Source organism: Ovis canadensis, chromosome 1 (genome assembly GCF_042477335.2).
Source record: "Ovis canadensis isolate MfBH-ARS-UI-01 breed Bighorn chromosome 1, ARS-UI_OviCan_v2, whole genome shotgun sequence".
Taxonomy (NCBI): domain Eukaryota; kingdom Metazoa; phylum Chordata; class Mammalia; order Artiodactyla; family Bovidae; genus Ovis; species Ovis canadensis.
Genome location: NC_091245.1, coordinates 69,260,739 through 69,286,511, shown reverse-complemented (window position 1 = coordinate 69,286,511; position 25,773 = coordinate 69,260,739). Strand labels below are relative to the sequence as shown.

Below are 25,773 nucleotides of genomic sequence, written 5' to 3'. Positions count from 1 at the left end.
CATCCATCTCATCAGAACTGATTCAAATGAATTCTTTTTAACGGCTGAGTAATACTCCATTGTGTATATGTACCAAAGCTTTCTTATCCATTCATCTGCTGATGGACATCTAGGTTGTTTCCATGTCCTGGCTATTATAAACAGTGCTGCGATGAACATTGGGGTACATGTGTCTCTTTCAATTCTGGTTTCCTCGGTGTGTATGCCCAGAAGTGGGATTGCTGGGTCATAAGGTCATAAGGCTATTCGAGGTTTTTTGTATTTCCATACAAATCTTGAAATTATTTGTTCTAGTTCTGTGAAAAATGTGGCTGGTAGCTTGATAGGGATTGCATTGAATTTGTAAATTGCTTTGGGTAGTATACTCATTTTCACTATATTGATTCTTCCAATCCATGAACATGGTATATTTCTCCATCTATTAGTGTCCTCTTTGATTTCTTTCATCAGTGTTTTATAGTTTTTTATATATGTGTCTTTAGTTTCTTTAGGTATATTCCCAAGTATTTTATTCTTTTCATTGCAATGGTGAATGGAATTGTTTCCTTAATTTCTTTTTCTACTTTCTCATTATTAGTGTATAGGAATGCAAGGGATTTCTGTGTGTTGATTTTATATCCTACAACTTTACTATATTCATTGATGAGCTCTAGCAATTTTCTGGTGGAGTCTTCAGGGTTTTCCATGTAGAGGATCATGTCATCTGCAAACAGTGAGAGTTTTACTTCTTCTTTTCCAATTTGGATTCCTTTTATTTCATTTTCTGCTCTGATTGCTGTGGCCAAAACTTCCAGAACTATGTTGAATAGTAGTGGTGAAAGTGGGCACCGTTGTCTTGTTCCTGACTTTAGGGGAAATGCTTTCAATTTTTCCCCATTGAGGATAATGTTTGCTGTGGGTTTGTCATATATAGCTCTTATTATGTTGAGGTATGTTCCTTGTATTCCTGCTTTCTGGAGAGTTTTTATCATAAATAGATGTTGAATTTTGTCAAAGGCCTTCTCTGCATCTATTGAGATAATCATATGGTTTTTATTTTTCAATTTGTTAATGTGGTGAATTACATTGATTGATTTGCGGATATTGAAGAATCCTTGCATCCCTGGGATAAAGCCCACTTGGTCATGGTGTATGATCTTTTTAATGTGTTGTTGGATTCTGATTGCTAGAATTTTGTTGAGGATTTTTGCATCTATGTTCATCAGTGATATTGGCCTGTAGTTTTCTTTTTTTGTGACATCTTTGTCAGGTTTTGGTATTAGGGTGATGGTGGCCTCATAGAATGAGTTTGGAAGTTTACCTTCCTCTGCAATTTTCTGGAAGAGTTTGAGGAGGATAGGTGTTAGCTCTTCTCGAAATTTTTGGTAGAAATCAGCTGTGAAGCCGTCTGGACCTGGGCTTTTGTTTGCTGGAAGATTTCTGATTACAGTTTCAATTTCCGTGCTTGTGATGGGTCTGTTAAGATTTTCTATTTCTTCCTGGTTCAGTTTTGGAAAATTGTACTTTTCTAAGAATTTGTCCATTTCTTCCACATTGTCCATTTTATTGGCATACAACTGCTGATAGTAGTCTCTTATGATCCTTTGTATTTCTGTGTTGTCTGTTGTGATCTCTCCATTTTCATTTCTAATTTTATTGATTTGATTTTTCTCTCTTTGCTTCTTGATGAGTCTGGCTAATGGTTTGTCAATTTTATTTATCCTTTCAAAGAACCAGCTTTTGGCTTTGTTGATTTTTGCTATGGTCTCTTTTGTTTCTTTTGCATTTATTTCTGCCCTAATTTTTAAGATTTCTTTCCTTCTACTAACTCTGGGGTTCTCCAACTCTTCCTTTTCTAGTTGCTTTAGTTGTAGAGTTAGGTTATTTATTTGACTTTTTTCTTGTTTCTTGAGGTATGCCTGTATTGCTATGAACTTTCCTCTTAGCACTGCTTTTATAGTGTCCCACAGGTTTTGGGTTGTTGTGTTTTCATTTTCATTAGTTTCTATGCATATTTTGATTTCTTTTTTGATTTCTTCTGTGATTTGTTGGTTATTCAGAAGTGTGTTGTTCAACCTCCATATGTTGGCATTTTTAATAGTTTTTCTCCTGTAATTGAGATCTAATCTTAATGCATTATGGTCAGAAAAGATGCTTGGAATGATTTCGATTTTTTTGAATTTATCAAGTTTAGATTTATGGCCCAGGATGTGATCTATCCTGGAGAAGGTTCCATGAGCACTTGAAAAAAAGGTGAAATTCATTGTTTTGGGGTGAAATGTCCTATAGATATCAATTAGGTCTAACTGATCTAATGTATCATTTAAAGTTTGCGTTTCTTTGTTAATTTTCTGTTTAGTTGATCTGTCCATAGGTGTGAGTGGGGTATTAAAGTCTCCCACTATTATTGTGTTATTGTTGATTTCCCCTTTCATACTTGTTAGCATTCGTCTTACATATTGCGGTGCTCCTATATTGGGTACATATATATTTATAATTGTTATATCTTCTTCTTGGATTGTTCCTTTGATCATTATGTAGTGGCCTTCTTTGTCTCTTTTCACAGCCTTTGTTTTAAAGTCTATTTTATCGGATATGAGTATTGCCACTCCTGCTTTCTTTTGGTCTCTATTTGCGTGGTATATCTTTTTCCAGCCCTTCACTTTCAGTCTGTATGTGTCCCTTGTTTTGAGGTGGGTCTCTTGTAAGCAGCATATAGAGGGGTCTTGTTTTTGTATCCATTCGGCCAGTCTTTGTCTTTTGGTTGGGGCGTTCAACCCATTTACGTTTAAGGTAATTATTGATAAGTATGATCCCGTTACCATTTACTTTATTGTTTTGGGTTCGGGTTTATACACCCTTTTCGTGTTTCCTGTCTAGAGAATATCCTTTAGAATTTGTTGGAGAGCTGGTTTGGTGGTGCTGAATTCTCTCAGCTTTTGCTTGTCTGTAAAGCTTTTGATTTCTCCTTCGTATTTGAATGAGATCCTTGCTGGGTACAGTAATCTGGGCTGTAGGTTATTGTCTTTCATCACTTTAAGTATGTCTTGCCATTCCCTCCTGGCCTGAAGAGTTTCTATTGAAAGATCAGCTGTTATCCTTATGGGAATCCCCTTGTGTGTTATTTGTTGTTTTTCTCTTGCTGCTTTTAATATTTGTTCTTTGTGTTTGATCTTTGTTAATTTGATTAATATGTGTCTTGGGGTGTTTCGCCTTGGGTTTATCCTATTTGGAACTCTCTGTGTTTCTTGGACTTGGGTGATTATTTCCTTCCCCATTTTAGGGAAGTTTTCAACTATTATCTCCTCAAGGATCTTCTCATGATCTTTCTTTCTGTCTTCTTCTTCTGGGACTCCTATAATTCGAATGTTGGAGCGTTTCATATTGTCCTGGAGGTCTCTGAGATTGTCCTCATTTCTTTTAATTCGTTTTTCTTGTTTCCTCTCTGATTCATTTATTTCTACCATTCTATCTTCTATTTCACTAATCTTATCTTCTGCCTCCGTTATTCTACTATTTGTTGCCTCCAGAGTGTTTCTGATCTCATTTATTGCGTTATTCATTATATTTTGACTCTTTTTTTTATTTCTTCTAGGTCCTTGTTAAACCTTTCTTGCATCTTCTCAATCCTTGTCTCTAGGCTATTTATCTGTGATTCCATTTTTATTTCAAGATTTTGGATCATTTTCACTATCAATATTCGGAATTCCTTCTCAGGTAGATTCCCTACTTCTTCCTCTTTTGTTTGGTTTGGTGGGCAACTGTCCTGTTCCTTAACCTGCTGAGTATTCCTCTGTCTCTTCATCTTGGTTATATTGCTGCATTTGGGGTAGCCTTTTTATATTCTGGTAATTTGTGGAGTTCTCTTTATTATGGAGCTTCCTCACTTTGGGTGGGGTTCTATCAGTGGCTTGTCAAGGTTTCCTGGTTAGGGAGGCTTGTGTTGGAGTTCTGGTGGGTGGAGCTGGGTTTCTTCTCTCTGGAGTGCAGTGGAGTGACCAGTAATGGGTTATGAGACATCAAAGGTTTTGGAATAATTTTGAGCTGCCTGTATATTGAAGCTCAGGGGAGTGTTCCTGTGTTGCTGGAGAATTTGAGTGGTATGTCTTGTTTTGGAACTTGTTGGCCCTTGGGTGGAGCTTGGTTTTGTTGTAGGTATGAAGGCATTTGATGAGCTCCTATTGCTTAATGTTCCCTGAATTCAAGAGTTCTCTAATGTTTTCAGGCTTTGGATTTAAGCCTCCTGCTTCTGGTTTTCAGTTTTATTTTTACAGTAGCCTCTAGACTTCTCCATCTATACAACACCGATGATAACACATCTAGGTTAAAGATGAAAAGTTTCTCCACATTGAGGGACACTCAGAGACGTTCACTGAGTTACAAGGAGAAGAGAAGGTGGAGGGGGTAGTTAGAGGTAACTGGAATGAGATGCGGTGAGATCAAAAGAGGAGAGAGCAAGCTAGCCAGTAGTCACTTCCTTATGTGCGCTCCGTAGTCTGGACCCCTCAGAGGTATTTACGGAGTCATACGGGGAAGCGGAGAGGGAGGAAGTAGACAGAGGTGGCCAGGAGGATAAGAGAGAGGAATGAGAAGGAGAGAGACAAATCCTGCCAGTAACCAGTTCCTTAGGTGTTCTCCACTGTCTGGAACACACAGAGATTCACAGAGTTGGATAGAGAAAAGATGGGGGAGGAAAGAGACAGAGGCCACCTGGTGGAGAAAAAGGAGAGTCCAAAGGAGGAGAGAGTGGTCAAGCCAGTAATCTCGCTCTCAGGTAAACTTGGGTAGTGAAGTTTGGGTTTTTAAATGTACAAAATTGACAACAAAAACCTAAGAGCAAAGATTAAAAATCTAGAGTAGAGGTTGGATTTTCAAAAATACAATATTAAAGAAAAGAAGCAGAAGGAAAAAGGAAGAAAGAAAAAAAAAGAATTATTAAAAAAAAAAACCCACCAACAACCATCCAAAGACTATATATGGTGTTTGCCTTTAAAAAAAAAAAAAGTCTTTTTTTTTTTAAATAGTAATAGTAGGTTATAGAAATAAAAATTAGAGGAGAAATAGAAGACTTAACAATTAAAGAAAAGTTAGAAAAAAAAGAAAAAAGAAAACCACGAAAAAAAAAAAAGGAATGATTTTAAAAATAGTAAAAATATTTCTGGCTCTTCTCTGATGTTGTGGGCCGTGTGGGATCACTTCCAAGGTGGTTCCCTCTGTTTAACTTCTTCTGTTTCCTGGTTTTTTAGGCTCACTAGTTCAGTTGCACTGTGGGGAGGGGGGATGCTGCAAACAAATATCACTGTCGTGCACACAGTGTCTCAGCCCCACTTGACCTGTCCCTTCTTGCAGCGCACAAACTGCTCTGGCTCTGTGACGCTCAGCCGGGAACCGTCTGGGGCCGACCCTAGGCTGCGTGCACTTCCCCGGTCCAAGCCGCTCAGGTTTGGCGCTCAGGCAGCCCTCAGAGGCACAGATTGGGCTGGGACCGCGCTTTGTGCCCTCCCCAGGTCCGAGTAGCTCAGGAGTTTGGTGAGCGCAATTGCTGTGGTTTGTCACCTTTTCTGCCGCTGCTGCTCAGCTTTCTGGGTGGACCGCTGGCGCCCCCCATGAGGCAGATTGTGACTGTCCAGCACCCCCAGAAGTCTTAGCAAAGAAGCCTGCTTGCAGTTAAGTAAGTAAAGTCTCTCCGGGTCTGCAATTGCCCCTTTCCAGTCCTTACGGCTCTGGCTGCCTGTCCCCGGCAGGGGATGGTCTGCAGCCGGCTTTTTCCGTTCCGTCCTTTGTTCTGTGCTCGGTCCTGGCGGTGTCTTATGTTCGAGCTTTTCATGCGGTAGCTATCCCACTGTCTGGTTTGCTAGCCCAAGTTAGATCGTTCTGGTTGCACGTGGGGCGTTCCTGCCCGATTCTTACAAAGCACTGCAGCCCGCGCCTCCCGCGCGTCCCTGCCCTGCCCCCACTTCCCAGTGGCGGATGCAGGCGTCTGTGCTGCTTTTCCGCTGGGGGAGTTACTGTTGGGCTTGTAATCTCTTGGTTTTAATTATTTCTTTATTTTTCCTTCCTGTTATGTTGCCCTCTGTGTTTCCAAGGCTCGCCACAGACTCAGCAGGGAGAGTGTTTCCTGGTGTTTGGAAACCTCTCTTCTTAAAATTCCCTTCCCAGGACGGGTTTCCCTTCCCGGGACGGGTTTCCCTTCCCGGGACAGAGCTCCCTCCCCACCTCCTTTGTCTCCTTTTTCGTCTTTTATATTTTTTCCTACCTGTTTTTGAAGACAATGGTCTGCTTTTCTGGTTGCCTGATGTCCTCTGCCAGCCTACAGAAGTTGTTTTGTGGAGTTTGCTCAGTGTTGAAATGTTCTTTTGAGGAATTTGTGAGGGAGAAAGTGGTCTTCCCGTCCTATTCCTCCGCCATCTTTCCTGGACCCCCCCTTATGAACTTTAGAATCAGTTTGTTAAGATCTAGGAAAAGGCCTTTCGAAATTGGTTTTATAGATTAGTTTGTGGAAGAATTCGTCTTTCTCAGTACTGAAATCTAAAAGTATGATATCTCTAGCCATCTACTCAGATCTTTCTGTCTTTCTGTGATATTTTATAACTCATCATTTAGGTTTTCTATTTCTTCTTTAATTTTTTTTTAATTGGAGGCTCATTACTTTACAATATTGTTGTGATTTTTGCCATACATTGACATGAATTGGCCATGGGTGTGCATGTGTTCCCCATCCTGAACCTCCCACCCACTTCCCTCCCCATCTCATCCCTCAGGGTCATCGTAGTGCACCAGCCCTGAGCACCCTGTCTCATGCTTCGAACCTGGACTGTCAGTCTCTTTCACATATGATAATATACATGTTTCAGTGCCATTCTCTCAAATCATCCCACCCTTACCTTCTCCCACAGAATCCAAAAGTCTGTTCCTTACATCTGTGTCTCTTTTGCTGTCTTGCATATAGGGTCATTGTTACCATCTTTCTAAATTCCATATATGTGCTTTAATATACTCTATTGGTGTTTTTCTTTCTGACTCACTTCACTCTGTATAATAGGCTCCAGTTTCATCCACCTCATTAGAACTAGGTTTTATATTTCTTGATAGGTTTATTTCTTGGTATTTTATAGAGTTTGATATTGTGAGTCCTTTACATTCCTTTTTATAGTTAGTCAAGAACAATTTTGATTGTTTTACCTGGTTCTCACTGAACTCCCTTAACAATATGAGTTGTCCTTTAAATGGTTTGCTGGGATTACCTAGATAGACAACCATATTATCTATAAATAGTGATGGTTTTATCTCTTGATTTCTAATAGTTTACAACTTTTTCTTATCTTGTTGTAGATAGAGCTTTTAATATATGTTCTCTAGTTTCAGAGAGAGCAAATATCTTTGTCTCATTACTGTTTTATTTGTCAAGTTTCTAGTGTTTCACCACCAGAGAATTTCTCATACTTTTTGGGTTTGATTCTGGAATCCATCAACCTCTCTCTCACTTATTTGTAAAAATAGTCTTGAGTTCAAAGAAGAGAGCCAGCTACCCGCTATAGCTCACCATTGTCACTGAATCTAAAAGTTGGATTTCTCAAAAATTTATTTCATATCTTTTGTTCTTTTACTAATTTTTTTGAATACATTATTGTTAATATATATGTTCCTAAGCTGTTCATTTCACCCAGCTTGTCAGTTTTTATGACATGAAGTATTTTGTACTCTAATAAGGTAAAATTTCCTCTAAATATATGTCTTTTCTAATTTCCAATATTATTTGCATCATCTCCTTTTTCTTAATCAGATTTGCTAGTGATTTCTAAAGTTTGATCTTTTAAAGCCATTTATTTTTGACTTATTGATCATATTTAATACTCTATTAATTTTACAATTTTTATCTTTACTATAATTTTCTATTTCATTAATTTCTCATTTTGTCTTTATTTTTTCCCATCTACTTCTTTTTGTAATCTTTTCAATTGTATTTTTCTCCATTTATTTTGGTTTTTTAAGTTTTTCTATAAAATATTTCAGACAAATTTTCCAGCCAGTACCACTTTGAGTGGTAACTCTAATGCTGTTCTATAGGTTTTCTAAATCTATTGCTGTTCTTTCTAAATAGTTTATAATTTCTTTAGTTTTTAGTTTTGGTTTCCTCTTTAAGAATTATTTTACATTGTTTAAAATTTTTAAAGTAGTAATTTTTTAAGATAGTCATTCTTTTGTTGTTAATTTCTAATTTTTGTTGTTGTTCAGTCGCTCAGTCATGTCCGACTCTGCAACCCCATGACTGCAGCATGCCAGACTTCCCTGTCCTTCACTATCTCCCAGAGTTTGCTTAAATTCATGTCCATTGAGTCGGTGATGCCATCCAACCATCTTATCCACTGTCACCCCCTTCTCCTCCTGCCCTCCATCTTTCCCAGCATCAGAGTCTTTTCAAATGAGTGAGCTCTTTGCATCAGGTGGCCAAAGTATTGGAGCTTCAGCTTCAGCATCAGTCCTTCCAATGAGTATTAAGGGTTGATTTCCTTTAAGATTGACTGGTTTGATCTCCTTGCTGTCCAGGATACTCTCAATAGTCTTCTCCAGCACCACAGTTCAAAAGCATAAATTCTTTAGTGCTCTGCCTTCTTTATGGTCCAGCTCTCACAACTGTACCTGACTACTGGAAAGACTATAACTTTGCCTATATGGATCTTTGTCGGCAAAGTGATATCTTTGCTTTTTAACACACTGTCTAGGTTTGTCATAGCTTTCCTGCCAGTGCTTTACAATTTTTAGAAGTTTCACACACATGATTTCGTATAATTCCATAATAACTCTATATTCCTCCTACCCTTATATTGCCCTGTCCCCATCTCTCTCCCCACTGGTAATCACTAGTTTGTTCTCTGAATCTGTGAATCTGTTTCTTTTTCTTTGCTTTATTCACTAGTTTGTTGTATTTTTTAGATAAGATATAAAAGTGATATCATATAATAATTGTCTTTCTCTGTCTGAATTATTTGACTTAGCATGTTGTGCTATGCTTAGTCAGTCAGTCATGTCCAACTCTTTGTAACTCCATGGACTGTAGCCTGCCAGGCTCCTCTGTCCATGGGGATTCTTCAGGCAAGTATACTAGAGTGGGTTGGCATGCCCTCCTCCAGTCATTTAGCATAATGACTCCAAATCCATCCATGTTGCTGCACATGACAAAATTTCATTCTTTTTTTTTTTTTTGTGGCTGAGTACTAGTTCATTGTATATTTATGTACCACAATCTTTATCCATCCATCTGTTGATGAACACTTAGGTTGCTTCTGTTTGGTGATTGTAAATAATGCTACTGTGAACATTGGAGTGTATAATCATTTCTAAATAGATGTAGCAAAATAATTTTCAGAAGCATATATGCAATATATGGCTACAATATATTGTAGCCAAAAAAAGTAATTAGTCTGTTGTGTTGTTGTTTAGTCCTGTCTGACTCGGAATACTGGAGTGGATTACCATTTCCTTCTCCAGAGGATCCTGACCCAGGAATCAAATCCATGTCTCCTGCATTGGCAGACAAGTCCTTTACCACTGAATCACCAGGGAAGCCCCGATTAGTCTATAGTTTCAGCTATACACATCCATTCTGAGATGTGAGTTAGTTGCTTCTTTCTATTTTCATACATTGTTTACTAAAAGCAGGCCATGAAATATAACTATTCTACCCTTTCTCTTTGTATACCAGTTTTTGATCTTTTATAAGAGATCCCCCCAGAAAATATGAGTCTAATAATTTTAGTTAGAATCTTAGGGGGATTTGCATATCAAGGCCTGGTTAGATAAGTAAACAGACAAAAGAGGTAGCAAAGACCTGAGATACAGTAGTTACAAGAGATAGTAACTCCTTTTCTCCCCTCTTATCACCACTCAAATTTTTATAGCCAACCAACTGCTTGTTTCTAATAATCAACCAATAAGCTGCTGCTGCTGCTAAGTTGCTTCAGTCGTGTCCGACTCTGTGCGACCCCATAGATGGCAGCCAACCAGACTCCCCCATCCCCGGGATTCTCCAGGCAAGAACACTGGAATGGGTTGCCATTTCCTTCTCTAATGCATGAAAGTGAAAAGTGAAAGTGAAGTCGCTCAGTCGTGTCCAACTCTTAGCAACGCCATGGACGGCAGCCTACCAGGCTCCTCTGTCCATGGGATTTTCCAGGCAAGAGTACTGGAGTGAGTTGCCATTGCCTTCTCCGAACTAATAAGCTACCAACCTTCAAATGTTGAACAGAATCTTCAGCACCTAACAGGATGCTTTACAACTCAGTAGGCACTTAATAAATATTTGTTGATTATATAAATTGTGTTTTTTTCTATAATACTTATATATAGTAAAGTTCAAAGACAGAGCTGCATTGGAGAAGAATATAAAAACAATTTTAGATGTATTGAGGTGGAAAGAAAAAACAGTCTAAGTGCAAGTGCCCTGTGATCATTTGAAATTTATCAGTCTAGAGATTATAATGAAAGTCTTGAGAAGAAATGAGATTTTTTTTTGAGAGAAAGAGAGGTTGAGTAAATAAAGAAGAGTAGAGAAATAAGAACTGACCTTTCAGAGGTTGGGAAGAGGAAGTCAACAATAACTTGCAACAATAATGATAAAAGATACAGAGCTGTATAATGTTACAGAAATCAAGGCAGAGAGGAATTTTAAGAAGACAGACTTCAGTCACTAAGTCAAATATTGTGAGATAGTAACTTTTAAAAAGAAATAATGAGACTTTTTGACTCTGTGGGAGAGGGAGAGGGCGGGATGATTTGGGAGAATGTCATTGAAACATGTATAGTATCATATAAGAAACGAATTGCCAGTCTAGGTTCAATACAGGATGCTTGGGGTTGGTGCACTGGGATAACCCAGAGGGATGGTATGTGGAGGGAGGTGGGAGAGGGGGGTTCAGGAGTGGGAACTTAAGTACACCCGTGGCGGATTCATGTTGATGTATGGCAAAATGAATACAGTATTGTAAAGGAAAAAAAATTTAAAAAAAGAAAAAAGAAATAATGAAATTTCTTCTTTCCCCAGTCTTATTCAGGCTCAGCTAGGATGCATTCCCGTACAAGACTTTGCTTTGATACAAGATACCTCAAAGATTTTCAGAAATGGCTCACGAATTACAAGATGTATGTTACAGGCTTATTAGATTTTCAATATTTTCCCCATAAAATAGTATACTAGATTTAATACTGGAAACTTTTTTTTAGGGTTATCAGATTTTGTGGCTACTCAAGAAAAGTTTGCTGTATTATTGAACAGTTTGATTTTAGCTAAATGTTTTAGATGTAAACTTTGGGAAAACTCTCCACATGTATCCAAACAGCTGGAAAAAATTGGTAGGTACTGAGTACAGGTAGGTGGTGTATCAATGTCTGCAGTTTATTTTTGTATTTCACTGTTAGGAAAATTGTTCTATGATGGTAAACCTTTAAGGAAAATTGTGCCTATGGGCCTAAGTAAGTTATTGTACTTTCCCTCTCTTGAAAATCTGATTTTCATTTTCTTCTGCTTAAAGAATTCGTTTGAAATCAATTTGGAAATCTAATACAAATGAATACTCTTATTTTAAAATTTGTTCTTAAACCAGAATGAAATTTTTTTTTTAGTAACTAGGTAACTATATTGTGTTCTTTCTTCTACTTTTATGACTATTTGGTTTTGATCTCAATGACAAGGTACAGAGCTAGCAGTCCTGGTCATCCCTAATTCATTACAAAAAATTATGCCACTTATTTATACTTTTTTCTCTTTTTTTCAGTAACATTTCAATATTAGCACTGATTTTCATAGAGATACTGTGAAATTCTGTAGACAAATTTATTTCCTGTCTGTTGGGATCTAGCTCACAACACGAACTGAAAAACTCTAGAGGGTGCTATTTACAAAGACTGGGATATGCCTCAAACACTTTGGAATTTTCCAGTTTGGGGTCTTTGGCTTTGTGATAGCTTCTTAGATAGCTAGGACTCCAAAAAGACAGTTGTTATTTCATGACTGATAGTCTTATTAACTTTATAACTTTATATGCATTTGGGGACATTAAAATTTTAGGTAATGAGTTGCTAAGGGTTCTCTGATTATTCCTTAGAACAAAGATCTCTAACTATTTTGTGAGGAATTACTACTTTGTATTTCCCTGAAGTTTGAAATCAGTGAGGGAAATCAGTCAGGAGCTGACCAGGCCTGGGAGCTGGGGTGAAGGTGGAGATTGGATCATGAAAGTAAGGTCAAAGTAGAAGAAAGTTTCTTGATTAATGGCTCACCTTCCTGTCAGTATATAAGTCGTGGCAAAGCAAATGCCACACCCACTCCACAAATGCATGATTTCTGAATTAAGGAGGAGGTTACATACAACATTTAAAAAATCACAACTTTCAGAAAAATTTGAACTTAAGTAAAATGGTTATTAATATTATAGCACTAAACACTTATCTTAGAAAAGAAAAACGATCTCAAAACAATAATTTCAGTTTCCATGTTATGAGAAAAAGAGAAAATTAAACCCAAAGTGGGCAGAAAATAAATAATTTTGAAAGAACATAAATTTTAAAACATCAATGAAACAAAAAGATGATTATTTTAAAATCATTAACACTCTAGTCAGACTGATCAAGAAATAAAAAGATACAAATTTCCAATAACAAAAATGTGAGATATAACTTTAGATCTTATAGATAACAAAATGATAGAAAGAAGATGTTATAAAACACCTTATGTCATTAAATTCCTCAACTTTGATGAAATGGAAAAATTCCTTGAAAACACAAATTGACAGAGTCCACTCAAGAAGAAACAGCATGAGTTGGATATATTTGTTAAATAAATTTTTAGTTTAAAACTTACAAAGAAAACCCTATGCATAGAAGGCTACACTGGTGAATTCTACTGAACGTTTAAATAAGAAGCGGTATTAATTCTGAACACTTTTTCAGAAAATTTAAAGGATAGGGTGTGATAGTTCCCAACTCATTCTGAGGCCAGCATTGCCTTGTTATCAAAACCTAACAAAGACATTCAAGAAAAGGACAGACCAGTAGCCCTTAGTAATATAAGCGCACTAATTCTTTATAAAATTTTAACAAATTGAACCAGTGATAAATAAAAAGGGGAACATATCATGGCCAAATGTGGTTTATTCCAGCAATACAAGATGAGGTTACCACTTGATGTCAATCAGTGTAATTTATCATATTAAACTAAAAAATACCAGATGGTCATCTCAGTAATGTTAAAAAATTTGACAAGATGCAAAATCCATTTCTAATAAAACTCAACAAATTTAAAACAGAAGGAAATTTCTCAAACTGATGAAGGACATCTATGAAAAACCTATGAGTTCAGTTCAGTTCAGTTCAGTCGCTCAGTCGTGTCTGACTCTTTGCAACCCCATGAATCGCAGCATGCCAGGCCTCCCTGTCCATCACCAACTCCCAGAGTTCACTCAGACTCACGTCCATTGAGTCGGTGATGCCATCCAGCCATCTCATCCTCTGTCGTCCCTTTTCCTCCTGCCCCCAGTCCCTCCCAGCATCAGAGTCTTTTCCAATGAGTCAGCTCTTTGTATGAGGTGGCCAAAGTACTGGAGTTTCAGTTTTAGCATCAGTCCTTCCAAAGAACACTCAGGGCTGATCTCCTTCAGAATGGACTGGTTGGATCTCCTTGCAGTCCAAGGGACTCTCAAGAGTCTTCTCCAACACCACAGTTCAAAAGCATCAATTCTTTGGCACTCAGCCTTCTTCACAGTCCAACTCTCACATCCATACGTGACCACTGGAAAAACCATAGCCTTGACTAGACGGACCTTTGTTGGCAAAGTAATGTCTCTGCTTTCGAATATGCTATCTAGGTTGGTCATAACTTTTCTTCCAAGGAGTAAGCATCTTTTAATTTCATGGCTGCAATCACCATCTGCAGTGACTTTGGCTGCTAACTCTGCTAACTCACTTCAGTCGTGTCCGACTCTGTGCGACCCCATGGACTGCAGCCTACCAGGCTCCTCCGTCCATGGGATTTTCCAGGCAAGAGTACTGGAGTGGGTTGCCATTGCCTTCTCCTGTAACTGTATAGTGATACACCAATTCAACTTACTGCTATGGGGGAAAAACACCATTTAATGAGACATGAAGACAAAGCACAGACCCGACTAAGGGCACACACACTGTGGACCACAGCAGGGCTATGACCAGAGCAAGTGGGCGGACAGGAGAAGGGAGATGGATGGGTAAACTACAGCCTCGGGGGCAGGGGATGGGGGTCTGGATTGATGATGACTAAGCAGACAACAGGATGCAACAGGAAATCAAAACCAATGATGAAAGCAGACACACTGTCAGAGAACTCCAACAGCAAGGAAAACATACAGAACTGTTCCTTAACAAATACTCGGAAAGAAATCAAGCATGAAACCACAGAGAAATCGTCAAAGTACTTTAAATATCAACTAATTAGCGAATGATGCAAATTATAAAAACAGTGTGTCAAAAGACCACCAAATGGACTAGTTTCTACTTCACAGGCCGCTAAAATGATTCATGGTTAATTATAAGCTGACTAACAATGCAGCTAATATGAAATGGGTGGTAACAGAAAAGAGATAATACAATCCAGTTACAAAGCAGAGTGTTATACACGTGATTTCATGGCGTAAATAGCAATGCACTCACAAAACCTAAGCTAAATACGCAAGAAAGCTGGAATATGTGCTTTAGAGCCGCACACTCTGTCACCAAAAGCCCTAGGTCGTCATCCCATTTTTAGACTCGGAAAAGTGAGGCAGCCCGACGTCTTCCCTGAGGCCCTGGGCTTTTAACCTGGTTTCACACACACAGCTGGCCTGAGCGCGTGGCCAGGTCCATCAGCAAGCAGACTAGTGTGGATTCTAGTCTGACACTGTTTCCACTGTTTCCCCATCTATTTCCCATGAAGTGATGGGACCAGATGCCATGATCTTCATTTTCTGAATGTTGAGCTTTAAGCCAACTTTTTCACTCTCCTCTTTCACTTCATCAAGAAGCTTTTTAGTTCCTCTTCACTTTCTGCCATAAGGGTGGTGTCATCTGCATATCTGAGGTTATTGATATTTCTCCTGGCAAACTTGATTCCAGCTTGTGCGTCTTCCAGCCCAGCGTTTCTCATGATGTACTCTGCATAGAAGTTAAATAAGCAGGGTGACAATATACAGCCTTGATGTATTCCTTTTCCTATTTGGAACCAGTCTGTTGTTCCATGTCCAGTTCTACCTGTTGCCTCCTGACCTGCGTATATGTTTCTCAAGAGGCAGGTCAGGTAGTCTGGTATTCCCATCTCTTTAAGAATTCTCCAGAGTTTGTTGTGGTCCACACAATCAAAGGCTTTAGCATAGTCAATAAAGCAGAAATAGATGTTTTTCTGGAACTCTCTTGCTTTTTCGATGAAAAACTTGTAGCTAACATTATATTTAATAGTGAAAGACTGAATGCTTTACCTCTAAGATCAGGAATGAAATAAGGATGCCCACTATTACTAATTCCAGTAAACATTATACTAGAAGTTCTATCAGCCAAGAAAAAGAAATAAAAAGCGTACAGGTTAGAAAAGAAAGAAATATAATGTTTTTATTAATACATGATCACATGGTCATCTATGTAGAAAATTCCATGGAAGGCAGGAGAGGTTAAGCATGGTTGAAAGATACAAGATCAATATGTTAAAATTAATTTTATTTCTACATACTAGTAAGAAAAAATCAGAAGCTAAAATTAGAAAAACTATGCTATATTAGTTTTCTAATTGCCATTAAAACAAATTATCACAAACTTTGTGGCTTAAAGCACCAGAAATTTATTATCTTTAAACTTCTGTAGATTTCTGATGTGGGTCTCACTGGGATAAAATCAAGGTTTGGCAAGGCTGTTTTCCTTAGGGGTGAATCTATTTTCCTGCCTTCAACTTCTAGAGAATACTTGATTCCTTGATCATAGCCCCTTTCCTCTATCTTCAGAGGCAACAAGTGATCTTGGATTTGGCAGAGATGTCTTAGATACAGTGCAAAAGCACAAACTATAAAAGAAAAAAGGGTGGATTTAATAAAAACTTAAAACTTTGCTTTTCATAAAATACTGTTAAAGAAGGAAGAGGAAGAAGAGAAAATAAGCCACCAGACTGTAAGGAAATGTCTGCAGAACATATATGTTATGGACGACTTGTACTTAGAATATATAATAAGACAAACCACTGAATAAAACAGTGGGCAAAAAGATTGAAACATCAAAGAAGATGTGTGTATGGCAAATAAGCGCCTGAGAAGATGTTCAACATCATTAGTCATAAGAGAAATGCAAATTAAAATGACAATGTGATACCAGTACACATCCACACAATTAAAATTAAATTTGTTATTTATATTTATCAAAAATTTATTAAATTTATTTAATTAATTTAGCACAATTAAAATTATACAGTACACACAGTACACAATTAAAAATTGACAAAATGCTGGAGAGAATATGGTTCAACTGAAACTCTCACTGTGGAAATGTAAAATGTTAAAACCACTTTGGAAAACCATTTGATTATTTCTTTAAAAGTTCAGCATAAACCTACCATGCCACCTGGTCCTGTCATGGTTAGGTGCCCAAGAGAACAAAAAACATGTAGACACACAATTCTAGTAACAAAGACATTTGAAAACAGCCTAAATATCCATGAACAGGCAAATGGAAATTAGTGTTATATCCCATGGTATGGATACATATATTCAGCAATAAAAAGGCATGAAGTGTTGACACAAATAACAACATGGATGAATCTTACAATAATCATACAGAGTAGAAGAAGCCAGACTAATTACATTTAAATGAAAGACTGGAAAATAGAATAGTAATAGAAAGTAGATCAGTGGTTGCTTAGGGACAGTGTGGGAAGGGCAGGACAAGTTACAAAGGGGCACAAGAAAACTTAGAGGCAATAATGTTTATTAGCTTGGTTGTAGTGATAGTTTCTCACACACACATAAACACATGAAATCACATGTTTATTGTAAATCAGTTATAGTCAGTCAGTAAAACTGTAAAAATGAAAAAATATTCACTCACCAAATGAGCAAAAACTAAAAGTCTTGTAGGGAGATAAAATAAGGTTATGAACATGCTCATGCAGTGTTGGTTGGAGCTTAAGTCTAATAGTATCAATTAAATTGCACAATCTTTTTAAAACAGCTGTTTCACTAACAGTTAAATTTATAGAAATATTTCCAGAAAAGTACAAATATAAATTTGTACAAAGGTACAAATTATTTATCATTGCATAATCTTAAATGCTCACAAGTAGCAAAATGATTAAAGTATGAATTATCCATAAAATGATTATTAATAAAATTTCACTATATTTGAAGAAGTCAGTTTTTCTGACTTTCTAGAATATTGTCAGTCTGGGCATCAGTTGCATTCTATCCCTTCCAAACTGTTGAACACAAACATGTTTTTCACAATTCCTCAGTACAGCTGAACAGAAAGAAATATTGCCCAGCAAAATTCATGTAATAGAAAAGTGAGAGAATCCAAACAAATAAGTAAATTGAGCATCAGGAAAAAATAATGAATACAAGTTGATTTTCAACAGTGTTTATCAGCTAAAAATTAAAACTCAGGAAATATTATAAGGGAAAATGGAAATTAAAATTAAGGAATTAAGAATACTAGGAGTTGTGTCTTAAGAATGAGTAAGAGAAATTCTCAAAAATAGCTTTGAGTAAGGAAAGGAGTATCATCATACCCTCCCCAGTAATATATATTCCTTAAACAAGGTGGTACTACTTTGGAAATTTATACTTCTGACAATATTTTCTATTTGAGGATTTGGCTAAATTCATTCACGTGAGTATAAGAATTAAAAATTACAGTTTCTTAAATGCATAAAGAAACAGAAAAGGTACAAAGGCAGAAGAGCTCTTGATGTGTTTAAGGAGCAGAATTAAAGCCAAAGTGGCTGCAGTATAGTCAGCAAGAGGGGAGTGGCAGGAAATTAAAGTGGAGAGGTAGGCTGTAGTCAGGTCACATAGGTAAGAGAGTTTGAAATTGCCACTTTATTCTAAATGCAATGGAAAGACATTGGAAATTTTAGGCAGAAGAGTAAAATTATCTAAATTAGTACAGCAACAGAGAGAGAACTCAATTTCTAAGACAAATGCTCAGAGAGCCATAGCTTCATAAAACAATATTCCATCCTTGAGTCATGTTGCCTTTACAAAAACAAAAACAGGAGTATAACCATAGATGTTTCTTGGTACTTGCTCTGTGGATGACATAAGGTAAAACTAAGGGTTGAGACATTACATGAATCAAAGAATTCCTCTTTATTTTTATAAAGCATATGTGTGTTCTATTTGAGTTTGAAAAAATAAATATGAACAACCAAGTAATGTCACAGCCCAATCAATCCAATTTAGACTATCTTTTTAAAACTGTAAAAATCATTAGTCTGCTCTCAGATTTTCTTTTTTTAGTAATATAGATGTTAAATATTTAAGTGTAGATTTAGTTTAAAATGTATTGTTTAAAAACTACTGTTTGATTAATTTTCCACAGGTATAACATTATCAAATGCTATGGTAAATGCAGGTTTGACTTCTTTTAAAAAAATAGAAGAAACAGATGCAAGGGAACTTGAGCTGGTATTTAATATTTAATTATTCCTAATATTTCTTGAATTCTGTATACATTCCAAAGCCTGACATTTATATCTTTATTTCTACTAAAAATAATTTTCCCTGTCATAGTCATATATATTTTTAATTTAAAATTTTGGGTAATAAGTATATTAAAACTGTTAACTATAAAATGTATTTTACTAAAAGAGTTTTTAGTGTTGTAGTAAGAACATAATGATATAAACATGTTGTTTTAGATTTTAAATAGACATCCCCCTTTTGGAACTCAGATAAAAGAAACAGTGATGTATCTACCAAAATATGAACTTGAAGTGGAACAGGTAAATATTTTCTATTTTTCATATGTTTTGATTTTCAGGAGTAAAGCTATCCATAGCTGATTTGGAGCTGAGTATAAGTAGTAAGGTTATTTTTAACACATTTTATACCTATCCTTTTTTAAAGATTACAAGATATAGTGATACCATGGCAGAAATATTAGTGACTGTTATGTTAAGAAACTTTGAACAGCTACAAACTAAAAGAACAGCACCAAATTCTCACTATGTCACCTTGATCATAGGTGATGCAGATAATCAACTGGTTTTTAAGCACAAAATTATGTAAGTATGAAATTTCTATTTATTTTATTTTTAAGCATGTATCATAAAAGAAAAATTCTGCTGAAGAAAAGAGTAGTAAAATAATGGTGGGGTCAATTAAATTTTTCTGATTCTATAATGGGACAAAAGAAATTATCTATTAAAGAAGGTATTAATATTAGGTCTGTTTTAGATTATTTATGATCACAATAAACTATGGAAAATTCTGAAAGAGATGGGAATACCAGACCACCTGACCGGCCTCTTGAGAAACCTATATGCAGGTCAGGAAGCAACCGGTAGAACTGGACATGGAACAACAGACTGGTTCCAAATAGGAAAAGGAGTACGTCAAGGCTGTATATTGTTACCCTGCTTATTTAACTTCTATGCAGAGTACCCCATGAGAAACGCTGGGCTGGAAGAATCACAAGCTGGAATCAAAATTGCCGGGAGAAATATCAATAACCTCAGATATGCAGATGACACCACCCTTATGGCAGAAAGTGAAGAGGAACTAAAAAGCCTCTTGATGAAAGTGAGAAAGGAGAGTGAAAATGTTGGCTCAGAGCTCAACATTCAGAAAATGAAGATTATGGCATCTGGTCCCATCACTTCATGGGAAATAGATGGGGAAACAGTGGAAACAGTGTCAGAATTTATTTTGGGGGGCTCCTAAATCACTGCAGATGGTGACTGCAGCCATGAAATTAAAAGATGCTTACTCCTTGGAAGAAAAGTTATGACCAACCTAGATAGCATATTCAAAAGCAGAGACATTACTTTGCCAACAAAGGTCCATCTAGTCAAGGCTATGGTTTTTCCAGTGGTCATGTATGGATGTGAGAGTTGGACTGTGAAGAAAGCTGAGCGCCGAAGAACTGATGCTTTTAAACTGTGGTGTTGGAGAAGACTCTTGAGAGTCCCTTGGACTGCAAGGAGATCCAACCAGTCCATTCTGAAGGAGATCAACCCTGGGATTTCTTTGGAAGGAATGATGCTAAACCTGAAACTCCAATACTTTGGCCACCTCATGCAAAGAGTTGACTCATTGGAAAAGACTCTGATGCTGGGAGGAGGCAGGAGGAGAAGGGGACGACAGAGGATGAGATAGCTGGATGGCATCACTGACTTGATGGACGTGACTCTGAGTGAACTCTGGGAGTTGGTGATGGACAGGGAGGCCTGGCGTGCTGCGATTCATGGGGTCGCAAAGAGTTGGACACGACTGAGCAACTGAACTGAACTGAAATTAACAAAGTATAAGGTCTTTGGTTTGAAACAAGTAATAGATGACCTTTAGGAGTAGCTCTAATTCATTATTGCTGAACTTTCTTATTTTGTTGCTTTTCTCCTATAATTCATGACCTTATTACTCTTTGAGTGCAATCTTCAAAATATATTTTCTATTTCTGTATTAAAATTTAACTGCTAGAGCCACTGTAGGACCCAGGCAACCAGATCCAATAGATAAAGGAGATACCTTGCCTTATATTTTGTTCTCTAGCATATCATTCTATAATTTTTACTTTAGCCTTTTTTCTGATACTCTTATATATTGTCTCCCAGGGTGTCATAAGCAAATTCTGAGGATAATAGTTGTAGCTGCAGCTAATACTTTTTGAGCAGTTAGTAAGTTCCAGGTATTAAACTGTTTAATTGTTATATAGGTAGTCTATAGCAAAAACTAGATTCGAAGCCCAGCATTCTGACTCCAGAGTCTATGCTCCTAAGCATATAATATACCTGTAAGTTCAGGATGGTACTAACTGAAATGGGAATCTCCTAATTGTTGCCAGTGTACTGGAAGATACTTTCCTAAAACACCCCATGCAAGGATCCTAAAGAGGGTGCAGTGACTGATAAGGATATGCTTTTCACTGATAATTACTTTCCTGCAACTAGCCGTAATACACTTAAAGAGAATATATACTTATATTAATCTTTATATTCTCTGTGACAAGTAAATCTAATGACTTAGACTATAGGAGGCTAAAATAAGTTCAATCATAGAATTGACTGGTACAAACTATTTCATATCATTTAAAAAATACTCAAAGTTCTCACAAATCCATGTAATGTAAGTATAGCCATTTAAAAGTGGTAGTGATTTAAGGGCAAGATCATAGGTTGTCAAGAACAACTATATGTACAGGTGGGCCTGAAGTGATTGTATGTAACTTAGAACCAGCTGTTGGGTGAACATATAGTTAAGTAAATTATGGAAATAGTAGCTCCATTGAAATTCCATTTTCCCTATGCAAAGAACTTGGGGAAAGTAGTTTTCAGAAACTGACAAGTTTACTACCAGATGGGATATACCTTAGTATCAATTAGCCCTTGGCAATTAATTTATTATTTCATTTAAGATTCAAGATCACAATTTAAGTGACACATTACCTTTTTCAGGGATTCTGTTTTACTAAAAGCTGGAAATTGGGCTAAAAAGTTTGATGTGAGGAGAGCTCTTAAATCTGAAGATCTTAGCATAAATCTTATTAGTTCAGAATATGGTAAGTTCATTGAAACAATGAATACATGAATGTAAAAAATATGATAACACTTAAAAATTTCCTTTATGTAAACAGAAACATAAGTGATATTGTGTAAAAATAATTTAAGTAAAATGAATAATTTTAAAGGAAGTTTCTTTGGGGATGTAAAGATAGTGTAGACGAAGATAATAAAATTAAATTTTCATCTGTTCATTTATGGCCATTTTCTTTAAGGTAAATTTCAATTATTGTAGGAGCATTGATTTTTATTTTTATGACAGATGTGTACTTTTTCACTTGTTATACTTTTTTTAACGTTTCTTTAAAACATTTTTATTTCCTGAACTTGTTAGGCTTTTTAGTTCAACGAGGTATAAAATATAAGAGGTATAAAAATAAGTAAATGATCTCATGCATGAATATATATGACTTAAGCATTTGTATGCTTTTTTTTAATTTTTCCAGTTGGACTTGATATACAGCGGAAATTTACAGTCTTTTACTTAGGACCCAAGAGATTTGGAAATCAAATAATTATACAAAAAAAATCAGAAACAGAGATTTCCCATTCTGAACATTCAGATAGATCTACTGTAGCAGGGCCCAAAAAAGGTAAACAGCTGTGTTTATTCCTGTTTTACATTAAAGCAAATATAAGGCTGGAGATGGTATCATCAGTATAGTATTGCTTCATTTAGATTGTGGATACTCTGGAATTAGATGTTTAGGCTTTCTAATAATTGCATTAGTAATATATAGTAAGAATTCTGCTAGTTAGTATTTGTCAAATTGGGGTGATTTTTTATTTCTCCATCAGTTTTGAATGAGATCCTAGCTGGGTACAGTAATCTTAGTTGTAGGTTTTTCCTTTTCAGTTCTTTAAATATATCCTGCCATTCCCTTCTGGCCTGCAGAGTTTCTGTTGAAAGATCAGCTGTTAAATGTATGGGGTTTCCCTTGTATGTTACTTGTTGCTTTCCCCTTGCTGCTTTTACTATTCTATCTTTGTTTGGTTGGCATGTGTCTCGGCATGTTTCTCCTTGGGTTTATCCTATATAGGACTTTTTACCCCTCTTGGACTTGATTGATTATTTTCTTTTCCATGTTGGGGAAATTTTCAACTATAATCTCTTCAAAATTTTTTTCATACGCTTTCTTTTTCTCTTCTTCTTCTGGGACACCTATAATTTGAATATTGGTGTGTTTGATATTGTCCCAGAAGTCTCTGAGACTATCCTCAGTTCTTTTCATTCTTTTTGCTTTATTCTGCTCTTCAGAAGTTATTTCCATCATTTTATCTTCCAGCTCACTGATTCATTCTTCTGCTTCAGGTATTTTGCTATTGATTCCTTCTAGAGTATTTAATTTCAGTAATTGTAGTATTTGTCTCTGTATGTTTATTCTTTAATTCTTCTACGTCTTTGTTAATTGATTCTTGCATTTTCTCCATTCTGTTTTTGAGGGTTTCAATCATCTTTGCTATCATTATTCTGAATTCTTTTTCAGGTAATTTTTGTATTTCCTCTTCATTTATTTGGACTTCTGTGTTTTTAGTTTGTTCCTTCATTTGTGTAGTATTTCTCTGACTTTTCAATATTTTTTTTAAACTTATTGTGTTTGAGGTCTCCTTTTCCCAGGCCGCAAGGTTGAATTTTTTTTCCTTTTGGTTTCTGCCCTCCTAAGGTTGATCAAGTGGTTTGTGTAAGCTTTGTATATGGTGAGATTTGTGCTGAGTTTTTTGTTGTTGTTTTTCCTCTGATGGGCAAGGCTGAGTAAGGTGGTAATCCTGTCTGCTGATGATTGGGTTTATATTTTTGTTTTGTTTGTTGTTTAGATGAGATATCCTTCACAGGGTGCTACTGGTGGTTGGGTGATGCTGGGTCTTGTATTCAGGTGGTTTCCTTTGTGTGAGTTCTCGCTATTTAATACTCCCTAGGGTTAGTTCTCTGGTAGTCTAGGGTCTTGGAGTCAGTGCTCCCACTCCAGAGTCTCAGGGCTTGATCTTGAGCTGTAGAGATAGCCTTCACCATTCATGGCCACATAGAGGCTGGCCTTCACTCCTTGGGTGGCCACCACATGCAGGCCCACAGGGATTAGATTGAAGAGGGTGTAGTCGCTGTTTTCGTCCTTGGTCTCATCAATGGTACCATCTGGGTGCATCTTCAGGAAATATCCCTACTGGCTGAATACCGTTGTCACAATTCCTTTCAGCTGAGGTTCACTTAGGCTGCTGCTGGACTTCAGGCTCCTTCCAAACAGACACTGCAGCATTTTGTACTCCTTTCTTCAAAGAAAGCTCAAGAATCTTCCAGGGTGATTTTTGGTGAAAAAAATTGACTATTTTTTTATATATATTTCCCCTTTTCATACCCACTCCATTCTTATGGCCATGTTAGGGAGAAAGTAAGTGATGTACAAGAATTAACAGATTTGATAAGACAAAACAGGTGACAATTTGTTTTTTATGGGACATTCAAATAGAGAAGTAGAAAGAAGTATATATGTACCCATCACCCACCTTAAACAGTTATCAGCTCAGGGCTAATATAGTTTCATCTGTACCTCTGTTCATACTTCCTCTGGTATTTTTTTGAAGAAAATCAGATATTATATTATTTCCTCCATAACTGTTTTAGTATATATTTGTAAATGGTAAGGATTTAAGAAAAAATAACTGCATTACATAAAAAACTAATGGTAACTAATTATTACCCAATACTGAGTTAATATTCAAATTGCTGATTACTCATAAATATCATAGATATATCATCTTGATACCATCTAGATATACCAGATTGGCTCCTGAATCCTTTTGCTATGTCCTTAGTAGTTTTGATAGCTTTCGTGCTGTGTGGGATGATATGATATTCTAGGCTTACCTTTTGTAATTCTAGCCTCAGACCTGTAATAAGCCTTTTCTCCAAAGATCCCTGGTTTCTTTTCATGATAAATAATTTGTGTGCTTGAGGAGCTCATTGCCATTGAGATATTATCTCTTACTTTTTTCCATGCACAAAATTATGAAATATGTGATTTTTTTGTTTTGAAAGACAAAATACATAATTTATTTATAGTTAAATGTCCAAGCTATAGTATTTATCCTTAAAGTCAATGATCTATACTCAATGATCTGTATCTCCTTTCTGCCATGCTGAGAAATTTGATTCTCAATGATTCCAAAAATGATAGAATGCCACTAATCTTCTTTATTCTACATTATACACACAACAATTAGTTGTTATTTATCAAGTTAACAGCACCAAACTGCACTTTTTTTTGGCTGCATCACAGTTTGTGGGATCAGCCATTCACTATGTTTTCCTGACAGAGAAAAAAGGAAACCCTTGCTTGTGGAATATAACATAATCCAGAATCTGCAGATATAATGTCTTCCATACAATAAGAACTTATGAAACCTGCAAAGAGGCAGGACCATATGACTCATAATTAACTATATAAGAAAATGAAACAGCCCTGTAGGTGATTCAAATGGTAGAGTTGGCATTTAAAGATTATAAAACAATGGGGGAAGAAATATACAAAATGAATGAAATGATGGAAATTTTCACCAGAAAATTGGAGTTCCATAGAGATTTAAATGAACTTTCTAGAACTGAAAAATGTAGTATCTTGAGTGAAGAACTCATTAGGTAGGTTTAATGTTAGTTTGGATATGTTCAAACATAGGATTTATGAACTGTTAGACATATCAATAGAAAATATCCAAATGGAAGCCCCAGAGATGAGAGAACAGAAAGAACACAAAAGAGTATAATACTCAAAATGCTAACATATGCATAAAGTCTGAGTAGAGAAAGAATGGGACAAATGCAGTATTCAAAGAGATGGGCTGAGAACATTCCAAAACAGTGAAAGACATCAACCCACAGATTCAGAATTTCAGCAAACCCAAGAAGAGATAAACACACAGAAGACCACATAAGACTGAAAATGAAGAGATAAAACATGAATTAACAATATCAAGAATGAAAAAGGTGATATCATTACAGATCTTATAAGCATAAAAGAATCTGCCAAGATATTATAAATAACTTTACC

General features: G+C 36.4%; 1 protein-coding gene across 1 annotated transcript in view; it reads left to right on the top strand.

Annotated features, from left to right (window-relative positions):
- The window catches only part of HFM1 (helicase for meiosis 1), a 121,747-nt gene that overhangs the window by 59,703 nt on the left and 36,271 nt on the right, over positions 1 to 25,773 (top strand). Inside the window, 7 exon segments of the mRNA XM_069572802.1 lie at positions 11,021 to 11,118; positions 11,200 to 11,328; positions 18,556 to 18,641; positions 18,875 to 18,958; positions 19,083 to 19,240; positions 21,629 to 21,732; positions 22,180 to 22,326. Of these exon segments, the coding sequence (XP_069428903.1) occupies positions 11,021 to 11,118; positions 11,200 to 11,328; positions 18,556 to 18,641; positions 18,875 to 18,958; positions 19,083 to 19,240; positions 21,629 to 21,732; positions 22,180 to 22,326 (806 nt within the window).